The sequence below is a fragment of the Propithecus coquereli genome, unplaced genomic scaffold, assembly GCF_000956105.1.
Source record: "Propithecus coquereli isolate 6110/MARCELLA unplaced genomic scaffold, Pcoq_1.0 Scaffold10, whole genome shotgun sequence".
Taxonomy (NCBI): domain Eukaryota; kingdom Metazoa; phylum Chordata; class Mammalia; order Primates; family Indriidae; genus Propithecus; species Propithecus coquereli.
This window is the reverse complement of record NW_012133858.1, coordinates 1,139,325-1,158,957: the sequence shown is the minus strand read 5'-3', so window position 1 is coordinate 1,158,957 and position 19,633 is coordinate 1,139,325. Positions and strand designations below refer to the sequence as shown.

Here is a 19,633-nt window from a genome sequence, read left to right as displayed (position 1 = left end):
GAGCCCTTGTCTAACCATTACTCTGTAATCAGTAGTTCTCAAAATGTGGTTCCCAGAACAGCAGTATGAGCATCATCTAGAAGTTTGTTAGAAAAGGAAATCTCAAAATCTACCCCAAACCTACTGAAACAGAAACTGGAAAACAGTGCCCGCCAAGTTGTATTTTAACAAGCCCTCTGGGTCATTCTGATGCTTGGTCAAGTTTGAAAATTACTGCTTTATGCCATTTATGGTGCTGAAGTGTTAGCATGAATTTATATGGGTGATCACATAGTATAAAATCAAGACATAATCAGAGATTGTGCCAACAAGGATGGCAGGAAGAATCTTTCTATTGGTTGTACTTTGTAGGTCTAATTATATTGTTTAAACAATTGTGTAAGGTACTCATCAACTGAATTCATTAATATTACCCTTTTTCCTACAAAATGTTATAAACATTTTCATGACTTATATTTCGTATGACGTATGTATTATACTTTATATCAATTGCTTCTATATTTGTAGATTAATATCTTAGCTGTTTGGGTTGAAAATAAATTATTTAGTCATTCTCCTTACCTGGTTGAATCAGAAGATTAACCTATCTGATTTGAAAGGCTAATTACGGATGTATCAAGGAATATTTTGGCCAAGTTTAAGAGGATTACCATCATCAAAGTGACTAGCAAACTTTTCTATTTCAATTTAGGTATATAAAGTAGCTTACTTATTCTTTTTTTTTTTTTTTTTGAGACAGAGTCTCACTGTGTTGCCCGGGCTAGAGTGCCGTGGCATCATCCTAGCTCACAGCAACCTCAGACTCCTGGGCTCAAGCGATGCTTCTGCCTCATCCTCCCGAGTAGCTGGGACTACAGGCATGCGCCACCATGCCTGGCTAATTTTTTCTATATATATATTTTTAGTTGTCCAGACCATTTCTTTCAATTTTTTTTTTTAATAGAGACGGGGTCTCGCTCTTGCTCAGGCTGGTCTCTAACTCCTGAAACCTTGAGCGATCCACCCACCTCAGTCTCCCAGAAAGCTAGGATTACAGGCGTGAGCCACCGGGCCCGGCCAAGAAGCTTACTTATTCTTAAAGGCTCTTTACAGGAAATAAGAATGTAATTTAAACAAATTTAAGGTTTTAGTATACAAGCATACCTCAGAGATGTTGTGGGTTTGGTTCCAGACTTCTGCAATAAAGTGAATATTGCAATAAAGCGAGTCACACAAATTTTTTGTTTCCTAGTGTATATAAAAGTTATGTTTATACTATACTGCAGCCTGTTAAGTGTGCAATAGTATTATTATATAAATTATATGAAAATTATATATATCTTAATTTAAAAATATTTTTTAAAATAAAAAATGCTAATGATCATCTGAGCCTTCAGTGAGTTATAATCTTTTTGCTGATGGAGGATCTTGCCTTGATACTGATGGTTGCTAAAGGTTGGGATGGCTGTGGCAATTTCTCAGAATGAGACAGCAGTGAAGTTTGCCACATTGATTGACTCTTCCTTTCATGAAGAATTTGTGTGTAGCATGTGATGCTGTTTGATAGCATTTTACCCACAGTAGAACTTCTTTCAAAATTGGAGTCAGTCCTCTAAAACCCTGTGGTTGCTTTATCTGTTAAGTTTATATAATATTCTAAATCCCTTATTGTCATTTGAACAATATTCACAGCATCTTTACCTGAAGTAGATTCATGTCAATAAACCACTTTCTTTGCTCATTCGTAAGAAGCAACTCCTTATCCATTCAAGTTTGATGACGAGATTGCAGCAATTCAGTCACATCTTCAGTTTCCACTTCTAATTCTATTTCTCTTGCAGCTTCCACCACAGCTGCTGTTACTGCCTCCACTGAAGTCTTGAACCCACCCACCAGTCATCCATGAGGGTTGGAATCAACTTCTTCCAAACTCCTGTTCATGTTGATATTTTGACCTTTCATGAGTCACAAATGTTCTTAATGGCATCTAGAACGGTGAATTCTTTCCAAAAGGTTTTCAATTGACTTTTCCCAGATCCACAGAGGAATCACTGTCTATGGCAGCTATAGCCTTACAATATGTATTTCTTAAATAATATGACTTGAAAGTCAAAATTAGTCCTTGATCCGTGGGCCGCAAAATAGATGTTGTGTTAACAGGTGTGAAAACAACATTAATCTCGTATATCCCCATCAGAGCCTTTGGGTGATGAGTTCCATTGTCGATGAGTAATATTTTGAAAGGAATCTTTTTTTCTGAGCAGTAGGTGTCAACAGTTGGTCATGTTCAGTTAACCATGCTGTAAACAGATGTACTGTCATCAGGGCTTTGTTGTTCCTTTTATAGAGCACAGGCAAAGTAGATTTAGCATAATTCTTAAGGGGCCTAGGAGTTTCAGAATGGTAAATGAGCTGTGGGTTCACCAGCCAAATTTAGCCCCTAACAAGAGAGTTAGCCAATGCTTTGAAGCTTTAATGCTAGGCATCGACTTTTCCTCTCTAGCTATGAAAGTCCTAGATGGCATCTTCTTCCAATATAATATAAGGTTGTTTTGTATCTATTGAAAATCTGTTGTTGAGTGTATGTACCTTAATCAATGATCTTAGCTAGATCTTCTGGATAACTTGCTGCAGCTTCTCCGTCAGCACTTGCTGCTTCACGTTGTACTTTGATGTTTTGGGACAGCTTCTTTTCTGAAATCTCATGAACCAACTTCTGCCATCTTCAGACTTTTCTTCTGCAGCTTTCTCACCTCTCTTAGCCATCACAGAATTGAAGAGAATTATTAGGGTCTTGCTCTGGATTAGACTTTGGCTTAAGAGAAGTTGTAGATGGTTTGATCTTCTATCCAGACCACTCAAACTTTCTGCATGTCAGCAATAAGGCTGTTTTCCTTTCTTATCATTCATGTGTACACTGGCATAGCACTTTTAATTTCCTTCAAGAACATTTCCTTTGCCTTCACAACTTGACTGTTTGGCACAAGAAGCCTAGCTTTTGGCCTGTCTGGGCTTTTGACATGCCTTCCTCACCAAACTTAATCATGTCTAGCTTTTGATTTAAAGTGAGAGATGTGCAACTCTTTTTTTCTCCTGAACACTTAGAGGCCATTTAAGATTATTCATTGGCCTAATTTCAATATTGTTCTGTCCCAGGGAATAGGGAGGCCCAGGGAGAGGGAGAGAGACAGGGGAGCAGTCAGAACATACAATATCCATTAAGTTTGCTGTCTTCATTTGTTTTGGTTCATGGTTCATGGTGCCCCAAAATAATTTCAATAGTAACATCAAAGATCACTCATCATAGATCACCATAACAGATATAACAATAATGAAAATATTTGAAATATTGCCAGAATTGTCATAATGTGACACAGACATGAAGTGAGCACATACTGCTGGAAAATGGCGCTGATAGATGTTTTTGACACAAGGTTGCCACAAACCTTTAGTTTGTAAAAAAAAAAACCAAAAAACTGCAATATCTGCGAAGCATAATAAAACAGTGCAACAAAATGAGGTATGGTTATGTTTACCTTCTTTATATTTTTAGAAGTTGTATAATCCACCTTTTATCTAAACTTCAATTTAAAAGTGTGAGAAATTTAAAATACTAGATATGGCAGTAGCTACATCTTTTCCTGTTTATTCATAGGTTAAAAGAAGAAAGAGGCTCTTTTTCTGCCTCTTTTTTTTTCTTCAGTTCTCAAATAGCTTCTCAGTTTAGGGTAAATTAGTCTAAACTCTAACGGTTTAGAGTTTAGTGGTTCCTAAGTATATTTTGAATCAATCTACTGTTCTCCACAGTTTCTACTATTACATTCTAAACCTCCATGTGGTCTTCGGTAATCCATTTTTTTTTTTTTTTTTTTGAGACAAGAATCTCACTCTGTCGCCCCAGCTAGAGTGCAGTGGTGTCATCATAGCTCACTGTAACCTCAAACTCCTGGGCACAAGCAATTCTCCAGCCTCAGCCTCCTGAGTAGCTGGGACTACAGATGGGTGCCACCATGCTAGGCTAATTTTTTCTATTTTTAGTAGAGATGGGGGTCTCACTCTTCCTTAGGCTGGTCTTGAACTCTTGACCTCAAGCAGTCCTCCCACTTTGGCTTCCTAGAGTGCTAGGATTATAGTTTTGAGCCTCTGTGCCCAGCCTGATAATCCATTCTTGTTCCCCTCATTTTATTTTTCATTGTAGCTAGAATGATTTTCAAGATGGGAAATTTGATCATGTTATTAACCCTCTTTAAAATCCTTTAATGAATCATTTCCTTTACCTTACAAAACCTTCTATGGTCTGAGCCTTTGATACTATCTTTCCAGTTTCTTTCATTCTACCCTGTATCAGTTATCTGTTGCCACAATAATGCTGTAAAAACCACAAAATCATAGTAGCATACCACAGTAGGTATTTATTGTGCAAGTGTTGGGGTCAGCTGGGAGTCAGGAGGCTCTCCTGATCTTAGCTAGGTTCAACCACATACCTGGGACAGGGACAACTCAGCTCTTCTCCATATGACTCTCATCCTCTAGCAGACTAGCCTGCTTGTGGTCCCATGAAATTGTCAGAATATCAAGAGAGCAAGCTCTAGTGTACAAATCCATTTCAAGCTTTTGCAGCATGTCTTCTGACATCTCATTGGCCAAAACAAGTCACATTGTTGAGCCCAGCATGGGGGTAGGGCAAGTCACCTGACCCATAGAATGAGGGCTGTGTGGTTACATGGCAAAAGGCAAGACTTAAAGGAAGGGTAAAGAATCGGGGCCATCGTTGCATTAACTACACACTCCAGCCTCTTAACCCGCAGCCCTAAACCGACTTGTGTTTTGGCAATGCTGAACTTTTTGCTTCAGCAGTACTGAACTTCTTACAGCCTTCTGTGGCTATCACAATTTTGTACATGTGTGAGTTTTTCTGCCTAGTATTTTTACCTCTGCCCCCTCTCATGCTCCCAAAGCCACATTCATAGTGGATCTCAGAGCTGCTGCTAACCATCCTCTTAATCAGTAACAAGCTCATCCTTTCTCCCTTTGTAGAAAACTATGAACAAGTATCATTTCATTTTAAAATAAAATTTATAACTAAGGTATCCTTTTACTTGCTATTTTCATATCTGAATTTATGTCAGTGATATGACCATTTTATTTACAATACCTACTCATAATGTGGAATTTACTTAATGAGGACTTGGGGAAGTATTTAAAAAAATTTTAATGAACCAACATTTGGAGTAACTGTAAGAAATTATCAAAAGTCTCAAATTTATTCAGTTTTTTAACCAATAATTTTACTTCTAGAAATTTATTTTTACTTCTAGAATTTTTTTCATTAATTCTTGAAATATTTATAGGGTTCTTACTATGTTTCAGCCACTGTTTCAGGTACCAAGGATATAGCAGTGAATTAAGCACACTGAAATCTCTGGTTCATAGAACTTAACTTGTAGTGAGGGAAAGATAGACTAAGAAAAAAAAAAAAAAAACCCCAAATCAAAAACCTAATAAACATGTAAACTTTGTGGAGTGGTAAGATTTGTGGAGAAAAATAACCAGGAAAGGAGAACTAGGGGTGCCTGTGGTATTGGGGTGAGTGATACATTAGGAAGACAAGAGGCCCCCTCACTAAGAAGGGGACATTTGAGGTAAAGGGCAAGCCATGTGAAAACTACCAGATGTTCACAAAGATGTGTGTTAGGAAAATCCTTATCCTGTTGTTACTTAATGGTAGTGGAAAGTAAGAAACAGCCTGTTTCCAACAAGAGAGAAATGAGTAAATTATGGCATATCTATGTGAGAACACTATGCTATCTTTAAAAATTGGTATAGAAAAATATTTAGACATGAGAAAATACTCATTACACACACAAATACATACACATGCACAAAGCTAAGACAACTTATACTGTATGAGCCCAAGCATATAAAAGGAAAAAAGTATAGGTAACTACATATATAAAGTTTACAAGTTAGAAAATGTGCACCAGGGTTATAAAAATGATTATTTTTAGGTGATTTATATTTTGTTATTATGATTTTCTATAGTTTTCTATTATTCTATAATGAGTGTATACTGCTTTTGTGGAAAAAAAGAGCTTCCCAAATAATGAATTTACCATCAGCAAAATCCCTCTTGAGTTATGTGTATTCTAATAGACTATTTTATTGACTTAGTTGTAAGATTTGATCTTAGGTGGTATCTAGGGTCTCATTTTCATATTCAACTTGTTTTACAGGTTTGGTGTTTATGTTCCTCTCTGCTGTTTTCATCAAGATAGTAGAGCTCACCTTCTTCTCACAGACTATAACTATGTGGTTCAGCACCAGGTGGTAGAGGAAAGTGCCTCAACTGTGGGTGGCTTGGCCAAATCCAAAGACTTTCTCTCCTTATTGCTGGAGTCTCTAAAAGAACAATTTAATAATGCCACGCCCATCCCAACCCACAGCTGCCCCTTATCTCCAGACCTCATTCGCAATGAAGTAGAATGTCTAAAAGCAGATTTCAACCACAGAATCAAAGAAGTTCTCTTCAACTCCCTCTTCAGTGCGTACTATGTTGCATTTCTCCCCCTGTGTTTTGTGAAGGTGAGTGGTTATCATGCGTTTATGTACTTCCTGGATTTGTGTGTGAATTATATAAACTGGGTATTTCTTGTTTAATCCCCCTTTTCTCTGTCTCCCCTTTGGCAGCCTGGATGGTGGAGTTCGGCTGCATCTGGAGTGCACTAATACCGCTCCTGGTTGGCGGATAGGTATTTCTGTATATGTGATGCACCCGTAGTGGTCCCCCCATTTTTTCTTTTCTTTCTTTTTCTTTTCTCTTTTTTTAAAAGTATTTTTTAGTTTCTGGGGAAAATTAAAATGTACTTAAAATAGAACCAATACGTAGTAGCTTAAAAGGACCAAGGTTTCAAAAGAATTCAGCCTACTATGGTTGACATTAACATGGTTATCAGCAGTTTCCTTCAATTTAAACTAACCTTTATCTAAACTTCAATTTACTTCAATAGAAAAGAAAAATGATCTGGATGTCACTTGGGCTCAAAATCTTTTGGGACATTTTAGTGCCCTTCTTTCACCCATTCAGAAGCACCTCTGCAGCCGGAGTGGTCCTTCAGAGAGCACTCAGTTCTTCTAGAAAGGAAATACTTAAAATATAATTGCCTCTCCCTCCCAGCCCTAACTCATACAGCCAGAGGGTCAGGTTGAAGGATTTTGGAGGACTCAGCTCTTGAACTTTCTGCACGGACAGCAGGACAACCAGTGCATGTGTGACTCAGTGTGGCATTTGTCTGCAGGGCGTATGTACACGCACCCATTCCTGCCTCTGTTTGCCAGTGCATGGATCATTTCTCTCTCTTCTGGTCTCTTCCAGAGTACCCAGTACTATGACATGCGCTGGTCATGCGAGCACCTCATTATGGTGTGGATCAATGCTTTTGTCATGCTCACCACGCAACTGCTGCCATCCAAATACTGCGATTTGCTACATAAATCAGCTGCTCACCTGGGCAAGTGGCAGAAGCTTGAACATGGGTCCTACAGCAATGCTCCACAGCACATGTGAGTAGGATAGAGGGTAAAACCATGTAACACTTTTCTACATGCCGCTGATCATGTTTATTTGCTCTTTACGTCATTCTTGGCTTTGAACATTTAATTTTTAGTTTTCGTCTACATGGATGCTTGTCATCATGCTAAACCGAACACAGGGGACATTAACTCATTTCCACCACCATCCGCAGCCCTTCCTTAAATGCCTTCTACTTTTCAGCTGCCCAGTCACTTTAGCGTGTATAATTTATCTCCCAGGCTGTACCCTTGGAGTTCTCTTTAAGTCTTACCCCTTTGCCCAGATTCAAAGAGTCATGATATATTTTTAATCTTTTTAGAACACTTTAATATTTGTTTTCTCATCTTCTTTTCCACAGCTACGTAGTTGCTAGCAACTCATCTCACACTTAGACAGCTGGAATTTGCTTCTCTCATTTTTTTCTTTCTAATACATGCAGATTTATTTTAGTAATTTTTCTTGCCTATCCTTTTTACTATTTTTTTCTTTTCTTTCTAAACTCTCTACTGAATATTTCCCTGCTTCTCCCATATTTAAATGAAAACTGTCCCTGACTGAGTTCTCTCTAAGTATTCCTCTCATATCCCCCTTATCAGTCATTTCTCTGCATGGCCTATTATCCAGAAGAGCTAACTTTAGAACCCTTTTGTTCTCTCACTTCTGAGCCTGTCATCATACCTTTCTCTCAGACTTGGACCATCTTCATCTTTTCCCCCCTTTTATAATTTGAACATTTCACAAATTTCATCCCCTAGAAATTTTTTCCTAATTAACTGGGACAGATTGAGGTGACCTTCCCTTCCCCTCTCCCGCTCAGAGTTCTCCCTTCAATTATCTGCCTTGATGTCTGATACAGATTAGCACAGGCCTTCAAGCCCAGGAACTGAAAGAGATTGGGCCAGGCTGAAAAGAAACCCGACTGTGGGCAAAGGACAGATTTCAATAAAAATTGAAAATACAATCCACAGTACTAGTACTGTACATCTTCAGGCTACTGATGGCACATGGCCATGAGGTGTATCATCACTTTAATGCTGGTAAGTGTGAGCAAGGCCGGTGGAACATTTTCTGAACTGGGAAAGCTTCAGGGTGCTAGAATTTTTTTTTTTTTAACATATCTAAACTGCTGTCCCAGTTCTTACCCTAGGTAACTAACCTTTTCAAAATGAGGAAGAGATGAATTAACTTAGATTTTTTTTAAAAGTTTAACCTGAAGATCCCCAACCCCACCCCAACTCCATTACATTGATGCTGGAAAGAATGAAGCTGCTTCTTCCTTAACTTCTTTTCCCTAGAGAAACCTCTGTAAAAATAAACCAAGAAAGCGGTAAAAAGAAAAGTCTGTGTATATGTTGTGTTTCTCCGTGTTCTACTGTATAGCTTCTCACATTTGTGAGGTATTTGAGTTGCAGGCTAAGCAAACTCATTTTTTGTCGCTTTGGGGGATATAATTCTACTAGTTTGACAGTGTGTTAATTTCTCCATTACTCTTATTGCCATCAGCTTTCTCTTCTTGTTTGTTCCTCTTGCATTTCCTCTAGTGGACTCTGCTTACTTGGGATGATGATGACAGTCCACCTGCTTATACTCTGTTTTCTGGCTCATTAGGTGCCTTACTTACGCATTTATATCTGCTCATTCTTCTAAGTCTCTTAAGTCTTCAACACTGAGTTAACTGTATCACTCTGTACTATATAGCAATAAAGTTATAATAACGAATCCTTTCTAACTATTTCTATTTTGACCATGGAATTACTATATTTTCAGAATTCAGACAGATGAAGTCTTGAATACTTAATCCGTTCCATAGAAACATAGCTGGCCTTGCCAGACACTATCTTGTCTGTAATCGCCAACATGCTAACATTGCATTTCTTTTTCCCTTAGTTGGTCAGAAAATACAATATGGCCTCAAGGGGTGCTGGTGCGGCACAGCAGATGTTTATATAGAGCCATGGGGCCTTACAACGTGGCAGTGCCTTCAGATGTATCCCATGCCCGCTTTTATGCAAGTACCGCTTATTTATTTTCAAACATAAGCGTAGGGGTAAGTGTTAGGAGGCCAGTCTATGTGTAAGCATCTAGCACAGTGTGTAGCACATATTAGGAAATTAATAATACATGGTAATTATTGTTACTACTGTTAACAGTGGCCCCTGTCCTTTGGAAATGTCTTCTGAAAGGCAGTTGGAAGGTCTTACACCGTTGTTTCCAGTTACAATAGCTTGACTGATTTATTTAGTTATATTGGAATTTGTCGAATCTAGTATTACATGAAACAAGTAGGCAATTATCTAAGACTTCCTTTTTTATCTTACAATTTTTATTTTGTAATAGTTTGGTTTAGTGGTATCTTTAAAGTATGTAGTATCTGTGTGTCCATAAGTGATATTTGATATAGTAATGGTGTGACTTTACTTTTTGGTATTTGTTATGTAATTTTCTCCTTAAAATCTCTTAACTTCCCCTGTGGAAGACAGTCAAATGCCATAATCTGTGGCCTAACTCTTACTAACTCTTGGATTAAAAGGAAAAAACCTTAAAAGTTAAAAAAGGAAAAAGCAACAGATACCTATTAAATCCAGCTTGTTTCTCATTTGAACTTGTGCCTTGGGTTATATTCTATTTGGTCTTTCAGTTTTCCAGAAATTCTGGCTGTAGGAGGCAGAAATATTTACTTACAAAGGAAAGGCCAGCAGACCAATGGGAGGGGGGAAGAGAAGGTGCATCTAGGGAGCTGTTCTTAGTAAAAATGCCCATAGTGCAGTGCATTGCCTTTCAATGGAGATCATATTCTTAAAAAACAATTGGACATCTTTTTTTTTTGAGATACTTACATCCTTTTTTCTCTCTATCCCTCCCAGTTCATTTGTGAGGGTTCCTGGTTCTGCAGGTGTTTTTTACTAAAGGACCTTTCAATTAAATACTGGGAACTTGCTGATGCTTGTAAATACCATGATGAGGGAAGGTGGGGCAGGTTGGGGGTTGGGAAGAATATGGGAGGGAAAGGCTCTTGAATGAGAAAGCTACAAGCATCTCCTTGACTCCAGTGGAATTGCCTTAAAATGGGAGTGGACTTAAGTCACAACTACACAAGCATTTGATTTCTATATAGAATATTTAATTCAGCCAGCTGAATTCTCTAGATCATGAATGACTTCTGTTGGTCCATGCAGTCCCTTGAAACATGAAATAGCCAGATATTTCATTAGAATTTTCTGCTTGAAAAATAACTATTTTCCCTGCTAGCTTTGGACAGTTGAAGTATCAGGTGAAATCTATAGAAGAAAGATTAGGCAAGTTAACTTATTACTGATTTTGTATGACCAGATAGATGAAGGGAGATTGGCCACACTCCCTGCAAAAAATTGGGCCCCTTTGGTAGGGGTCGTTGCAAAGGATAAGAAAATAATAAAAAATGGAAAAGAATGGAAATAAAAGAATACACAGAGACAAAGGTATAGTCTTATAGATTTATAAAGATTATAGGCAAAGCGGGTACTCAGGGGGCCTTGGATCTCTCAGTCACAAAAGGCCATGAGTGAAGTTTTAAAGGGCATTTATAGGTACAGTGATCGGTTGCCAGGGGTAACAGATTTACATAACAACAGGTAGTTCCTCTTAGGTTAAAAGTTTTTCAAAAGGCTTCTTCAGATCCCTTAACTAATTCTATCTATGTGAACAAACGGTTACAAAATCTTTTAAAGACTAACTTCCAAGTTCTAAGGTAAATTTATTATTTAACAGGAGGGTTAAACAGATATAATGGCTCTATATTTTCTTTATCAAGTTATTGTGTATTGAGACAGGTAGTCAGGAGTTTAAGCAGTAACTGTCCCTTGGGCTAATTGCTATCAGCCACAGGTGTCTGTCTGTCGGGCAGGCACTCTTTGATCAGCTCTCATCCTGTGGCTCTTAGCAGACCTGTTTTGCTTTTCAAAGCAAGTCCAAACCTCAGGTCTGAGAATCGCTGAGCCATTGTGAGATACAGCCAGCTACCAATCTTTCAGAGATGCCCTCCTGAGGTGAAACAGCTTTCGATATGCAAACTAACATGTTCACATATTCCTTCAGGGCAAAGCTCTACAAAACTCCTGAGACGTTTTCTGTCTCCAATATAGTTATATTAATTGATGGAGCAACAGATAGATAGTTAAATAAGTGCTTTTCAAGGTGGTCCTTGGGCCACCTGCATATAAATCACCTGGCCCACTCTTTAAAAACAATGATTTAGGGCTCCCATCCCAGCCTTCTGAACCAAAATCTCTATATGATCCCAGGAATTTGCAGCATTTGCGTATTTGGAAATGATTCTTAGGCACACTGAAATTTGCGAACACTCATTTAAAATGTGCCTTTTACCTATAGCTGTTAAACTTTCAGGTAAACATTTTCTTCCTCCTGAACCGGGGTACCTTTCAGAGCTGTCATGATAATTTGGCTTCATTCTCAGATGTAAGCTCTGAGATCTAAATTCCATCTAAATTAGTTCTTTTAGATCTGAAACACTACCATTATTGCAGTCTGTCTTCATCTAAATTTAGTACTGGTTAAGCTGAATGGTTAGGTAATGTACCTTTGCAACCTATGGCCTATATCTTATATTCATAATACCTTTTTATTAGTAAACCAGGATTTAGTGTCTTACAATGAAGAATTTGGTGGGAGTGAAAATAGTAAGCCCTGTTTTTAGTCTAAGTCTAGTTCTGACTCATTTTTCCTTCCTTCTTCCTTATCCTGTCTTTGTGCACCCTACTTCTCAATATCCAGAAAAAAATAAATAAATAAACGGCAGAAGTATGTGGTGTAGAGGATTTCGGTCAGTGACCATGGTGGGTAAAGAGTTTAAGGACAAATTAAGAAACTATTTTATTGATATTCAACTTGTAACTTCCCTTTTCCCCCAAACTTGTCTAATGTTGGCGTTTATGTCTTCACCCACAAGCTAAGAATGGTTTTTCCAGTTTTAAATGGTTACATTTTAAGTGCTTATGTATGTACCTACATAATATCCGCAATTTTTGCCTCTTCAAAGCCTAAAATATTTCCCATTTGGTCCTTTATCCAACCTCTGTCTTAGCTAAATATACTTTTGATTATCTTAAATAAAATATATATCTAAGATATAATCTAAGAAAAATCTTTTTAGGTAGTGTTCTTTTGGGTATAATCTCTTTTTATGTCTTAGGGACGTTGAAATAAAATTTATTTCATCATTCCTTTAGCAAAAAGGAAAAAGTTTGGATGTCTTCAGAAAGAAATAGCCCAATTGATATTCAATGGCAGATCTACTTGTTATTGCATGTAGGAACCTGTAAATATGAAATTATTGTAAGAAAATGAATGCAAGAATAACTACAATCTTTTCTACAAAATAATGTTTTGCTTTTTAACTTCCTTACAGTTTCTGTTTCATCGACCATTAAGGCTGTTAAATCTGCTTATCCTTATTGAGGGCAGTGTCGTCTTCTACCAGCTATATTCCCTGCTGCGGTCGGAGAAGTGGAACCACACACTTTCCATGGCTCTCATCCTCTTCTGCAACTACTATGTTTTATTTAAGCTCCTCCGGGACAGAATAGTATTGGGCAGGGCCTACTCCTACCCACTCAACAGTTACGAACTGAAGGCAAACTAAGCTGCCTCTCAACAATGAGGGAGAACTCAGATAAAAATATTTTCATACTTCTATTTTTTCTTGCGATTTTTATAAATATTTAAGATATTTTATATTTTGTATACTATTATGTTTTGAAAGTCGGGAAGGGTAAGGGATATTAAATGTATCCATAAACAAGGCGATGTGATCTTTCATGTGTTAGTATATTTGAACAATATACATATGAGAGGTATGCCTCTCCAGTAAAGAGATTCATTTGTTTGTATGGCTCTGGAATAACTCATTCCTTTATGAACACATCTCATATATTACTCGACACGGTACCTTTGGTGTATCTGCTTTCCTTCCAGTTCTTCTCATGATCTTCAGCCCTCAGCTGGCCAGTAATTATTGCTACAGAAAGGCAGATCAGTGGAGTTGCCTGCCAGCACCCATTCTCCTTTAATTCAGCAGGCTAGTAGCATTGAAATACATAGAGAAAAGAGTTGGTTAAAGTCCTGAATGAGGTTCTGTTTATTGCCTAGGAGGAAGCATTTCTGAGATAGGAACTCAGCTGGTCTCTTCTACCCTGTGACCTGTAAATATACTCTTGCATAAGCTACTATTCTGAGACTCAGGGTTTTGCTCTCAGTTTTCCTTTTCTTTCACTTCTTTCATTTCCAGAGATTTTCCTTTTACTTCTAGTTATTTGAAGTAATACTTTGTAAGACAGAAGGTCTTTGGAGTGCCCACACTCATGAAGGAGATGGTGTATGGCTGGATTAGTGGGACAAGCTGAGTGGAAATGCCATGTGGTCTAGAGAATATAGGCAGGTTGAAAATACCACGTAACTGGGAGAATGGCCAATTCTTTAGCTAAACATTCTTAGATGCAGTATAACTGCAACCTACCTACAATGGCATTATGTTTGGAGTTATGAGAAGTAAAATGCGAGAGTTTATCACCTTGTCTTCAGAGAATTCACTCTATATCCAAAATGTGTGTTTTAAGTTTCATATTCCAGAATCTTCATGTTTATGAGCATTAACCCTTTAAGTTGTCATTCTTGGAAGGTGATATACTTAGTCCATTGATGTCACTAATCATATAAACTTCCAAGGCCTTGTCTTGGAGAGCCTAAAATATATCATCATATGTTTTCTATGCTGGGTTTGGATTTTTACACTATGAAACTTGTGGTGAGACAAAATGTGAGTTATGACCAATCATGTAGTTTATAAACTGGCTCTGAAAACAATTCTTGCAGAAGAGTTCCCAAAAGGTTTTCAGCAAAGGAAGCATTATGAGGTGTAGGTGTGTATGTACCTACACAAGGTGACCACTTTTATGTTTATATTAACCATTGTTTTCTTAAATATTTTGATATGTATACTTTTTTTAAAAAGTTACATTATTCAGCATTCAGTCTGAGTCTATTCAACCATTCAACAAATGTATACTGACCACTAGTCACTATATTAGGCATTGGGGATATAGCAGTGACTAAGAAATGCAAAGATCCTACCCACACACAGCTTACAGTGTGGGGGGTGGTGGGGCAGTGTGCAGGTGATGCAGAACATGCAATAGATAAATTTATGTGTAATATAATGTTTCCTGGGAGTAGTGATAAGTACAGTAAATAGAAAATAAATCTTGAGAAGAAAACAGAGATAGGAATGACACTACCAGAAGTCATCTATGAGGAGATGATTTTTGAGTAAAGAACAGACAAAGCAAGAGTCATACAAATAGCTTTGGGGAGAATTCCCTTGTACTGTGGCAGCAAGGACAGTTCCTTGAAGTGAGACCAAGTTGGTATATTAGAAGAATAGCAAAAAAACCCTGTGTATTAGGTTGGCTGCTTTTTAAAGTGGTTCAGCCTAACTATGGAGGTCATTGGGGTGGAGGGAAGGTAGGGAAGCTACGATCTCATTATTATTTCCTTAGGATCTTGAAGATATGCTTCTCTTGGCTAGCTTTTTTTTTTTTTTTAAGAGGCAGGGTCTCATTTATGTTGCCCAGGCTGGTCTTGAACTCCTGGCCTCAAGTGATCCTCCTGCCTTAGCCTTCCAATAGCTAGGATTACAGGTGCAAGCCACTGTACCTGACAACTAGCAAATATTTTGATGAGATTACTCTATAGCTAAGAACAAAATGGGTGGCATAGGCACAGAGACATCTCGTCAAAATGGCCCTAACTTGGCTCTAGCATTGAAAAGTAGTCTAAATAACCTTGATTGGAAATAATAGACCAATGATGATGCCCCCTTCTGGCTTGACCTGTCTTGGTTGTATCCTAAGGAAGTAGTACAGGAAGACCAGATGCCAGGTTGGCTAAACAAGTGAATGAATATAAGAAATAAAAATGAAGTTTGGCTAATGGAATTGCAAAGACACGCCCCCCCACTTCAGATATGGTTGCATGAGTGGGAAAAAACCCTTCAGTTCAACATGCTCCTGCTCATTCTAGCTGTTCTATGTAGATGTCACATTCATAGGGAAGAGAAAAGATTACTGGTTTCCTGGGTGTTTTATTATGGATTATGTAAGAGAAGGGACACCATCTTTGCTTAGTAATAGTAGGAAATTTATAGCCATTAAAGAATGGCCTTTTTTGTAGTTCTTTACATTTGGGAAATTTAAAGGTGTGTGGAAAGCATGTTATAGGAAAAGATCAGTTGGGTGAATTTGGGATACTGGAAAGGGAAAGAAGATGCTTGGCCAGTTGTCTGGGTGGTCTACGGTGGGTAAATGTCTCAGGAGTAGAGGAGGGTAGTTCACAGGAATAAGCATGATGGAAATGGTCCTCAGTATCCTATTTATTGTGATTTCCATGTTTATATTCCCCAAACCTCCTTTCCTTCCCCTCCCTGTCAATCATCACCACCACTGCCACCTCTCTCCCTCATTTCTATTTACTGGGTAATTGTGTACCATACACTGCTGGGTGCCAGATAAAGACTCCTGGATGCCAGAGATAGTGATGTTGAAGTTCATTAATAATAGAAGGCAGACAAGTAAATCAGTTTTCACATAAGGGTGTTCAGTAATAGAAGTATGTACAAGATACAGTGGTGATGGAAGGGAGTGATCAGCTTTGCCTCATGGGCTTGGAAGCTGCAGTGTCAGGGAAGGCTTCACTGAAGCAGCGGCATAGACGATGCATTTTGAAGGAGCACTAAGAGGTCACTATCTAGATGAAAGAGATGCAGTTGGACAGGATATACAAAGATCCAAGGTGTGGACTTGCACTAAGTATTTAAATAACTAGTTCAGCAGTACTAGGGAGCTAGGCAAGGAGTAGATTACAAAAGGACTTGAATTCCACTTTATAGAGTTTGTATTTTTATTATCTTGTAGGCCACAAGTTCTGAAAAGGGTGATTCCTGCACACTGCATCAGATCTAGTAAGTCAGAATCTTGAGTGTGAAGCCCAATAATATATACTTTTCACAAGGACTCTAAGTAATTCTTAAGCAGACAGAAGTCTGGGAGCTTTTATTTTTATTTCTTTGGAGAAAATGTTTCATTCTGTGACCTGGGCTAGAGTGCAGTGGGATCATCAAAGCTAACTGTCACCTCAAACTAGTGGGGTCAAGTGATCCTCCTGCCTCAGCCCCCTAACTAACTGGGACTACAGGTGCACACCACTATGCCCAGCTAATTTTTCTATTTTTTTTTGTGGAGATGGGATCTCACTCTTGCTCAGGCTGGTCTCAAACTCCTGGCCTCAAGCAATCCTCCTGCCTCAGCCTCCCAAAGTGTTAGGCTTACAGACGTGAGCCACCACACCTGGCCGGAAGTCTGGGAACTTCTGTAGACAGAAGACAGCTAATGAAAGATTTTAAGTTGAGGAATAACTTTGGACTTATGATACAAAGGCTGCTCAGTTCAAGGGTTCACAAAGTGTAATGTCTGAACCAGTAGCATCAACATCATCTAACTGGGAACTTACTAGAAATGGACATTTTCAAGCCCTACCCCAAACTTACTGAGTAAGAAACTGCACGGAGCTCAGCAATCTATTTTAATAAACTCTCTAGGTGATTTCCAGGAATGCTGAAGTTTGAGAACCACTAACTTAGACAACTTTGGCAGCAGTATGTAGGATAGATTTGGAGAATGGTGAATGTCAATGAGACTTAAAGCAGGGAGACCAGTTAGCCAATCATTAAAAAAGTCCACGCAAGACAGAAAGTCTGAACAAGCTGGTGGAATGGGAAGTCTCAGGCTCCCCTCCTCTCCACAAAAAGTTCAATTAGTGACCATCCATAGACTAGAACATCCTTTTGAAAACCCTAACACTTGGAAACTATCCTGAGACACCCACATGGTCTGCAGAACTGAATGAAATCTGAATTAGCTGGGCAAGAAGAATGGTGTCACTTTGACCCCAGGTTGGGACAACACCAGACAGAGAAGATTTCCCTGGGCCCAGTTTCCCACAGGGGGAAAAGAAAACTGGAGGCAATCATCCACTTCCCTAGGATTCTAAGAAACTTCCCAGAAAGCCCACTCTAGTTACATCTCATGGGGAACACCAGGGGAAACAGGGCCAGACTGCCAAGGGTCATGTAGAAACAAAGGACAGAGGCAGAGGTCATAGTGACCAGTGTGCAATCTTGGTGGACCTCTGTGTTCCTGCTAGCTGTGGTACCTGATCAGAGATGTCAGCCAACCTCATAGCCCACCAAGAATACTGATCTGGTCACCTTCAGAAGCATGGTGGGAAGTACAACCTAGCTTGACACCCTAGACCACTAGTCTTCTGTCCAGCTTCAAAGCCAAAGACCTCGGCCAAGCAGGGAGATGCCTGCCTCCTCTCATTTTGGAGAGTAAAGGGGCTACATTGGTTTGACCCTGGAAGTCAAGCAGCCACTCCATCCAGCCAAAAAGCCCGCCCAACAACCCTGCCTAGGCAGGGAAACTCCCACATTCATGGATTTCAGAGAACTGAAGAGGCTAGACTGGCTTGACTCAGGAAGTCAAGCAGTGGCTCCTCTAAGCCAAAAAGCACTTCCAATGACCCCACCCAAGCAGGGAGACTTCCACCTCCTCACATCTGGGAGAAGCACAGGGGCTAGACTGGCTTGACTCAGGAGGTCAAACAGCCACCCAACTCAGCGAAATGCCCACCCCATGGCTGTACCCTGACTAGGAGGCAATCCTCAAGCATGTATTTCTAAGGAGCATAGCCTCTGGTCATGCCTGTCCTGAGCAGTGACTGTACCAAATTACAGCCCAGACTGCAGCCCTGCCTAACTGCAGATTTCAAATAGCAGAATTAACTGGCCAGGGAATATATCTTGTGACTGGGCTGACCAGAAGCCATTGCAGTACACAGCCAGCAGCTCCACATGATAGCAGAGCCCAGCCAGCAGCCCCACTCACCATGCTGCAAGGGCAGCAGCCAACTAGTCAACTAGAGAACTCACACAAGCTCTCCCTGCCTGGGGTTGTCACAAGCTCGCCCTTATAGAATCATAGGCTAAATAGTGAAGGTCTATCCCTGCTAAAGAACACCTGTAAAAGACAGAAGCGGAGGCTTTCTCCTCAAATGTCAGAAATCAATGCAAGGACACAGAGATTATAGAGAATCGGAGACTCATGACATCTTGAAGCTAATAAAGCTCCAATAATGGAGCTACCAAAATGGAGATCTATGAAATGACTGACAAAGAATTCAGAATAATACTGATGAAGAAATTCAATGAACTATAAGAATATACAGATACAAATTTTAATGAAATTTGGAAAACAATACACAAAAAATTTTGACAAAAAAATAGAAATAATAACAAAGAACCTGATAGAAATCCTAGAGAGGAAAAATTCAATGACTGAACTGAAAAATCCAATAGAAAGTTTCAACAGCAGTCTCAATGAAGCAGAAGAAAGAATCAGTGAGCTGGAAAATGGAACATTTGAAATTGTGTAGCCTGAGAAACAAGAAGATAAAAGAATTAAAAAGAATGAAGAAAACCTCCAGTAATTATGGGACACCATCAAGAGACCAAACTTTTACATAATAGGGTTAGAGAAGAAGAAGAAAGAGAAGAGAGGCCAGAAGACATATTTAAAGAAATAATGGCATGGCCGGGTGCAGTGGCTCATGCCTATAATCCTAGCACTCTGGGAGGCCGAGGCAGGAGGATTGTTTGATCTCAGGAGTTCAAGACCAGCCTGAGCAAGAGCAAGACCCAGTCTCTATTAAAAATAGAAAGAAATTAGCTGGACAACTAAAAATATATAGAAAAAATTAGCCAGGCATGGTGGCACATGCCTGTAGTCCCAGCTACTCAGGAGGCTGAGGGAGAAGGATGGCTTTGAGCCCAGGAATTTGAGGTTGCTGTGAGCTAGGCTGACGCCACGGCACTCTAGCCCAGGCAACAGAGTGAGACTCTGTCTCAAACAAAAGAGAAAATAAGGGTGGAGTGGGTCACCAATATGTAAGTGGTAGAAGAAACCATGGACAAAAAAA

The 19,633-nt window shown here is 39.2% G+C and overlaps 1 protein-coding gene across 4 annotated transcripts in view; it reads left to right on the top strand.

Annotated features, from left to right (window-relative positions):
- TMEM39A (transmembrane protein 39A) overlaps positions 1-13,434 on the top strand; it is a 32,687-nt gene extending 19,253 nt beyond the window's left edge. For 2 of the 4 annotated variants that reach the window (XM_012642086.1, XM_012642080.1), the window contains 4 exons: positions 6,213-6,561; positions 7,352-7,539; positions 9,437-9,557; positions 12,954-13,434. In XM_012642086.1, coding sequence (XP_012497540.1) covers positions 6,213-6,561; positions 7,352-7,539; positions 9,437-9,557; positions 12,954-13,187 — 892 coding nt within the window. In that variant the 3' untranslated portion in view covers positions 13,188-13,434. Of the gene's footprint in view, positions 1-6,212; positions 6,562-7,351; positions 7,540-8,405; positions 9,558-12,953 lie in introns of those variants that run through there. The other 2 variants (XR_001137383.1, XM_012642093.1) reach the window with 2 other exon arrangements.
- Positions 13,435-19,633: the final 6,199 nt, after the last annotated feature.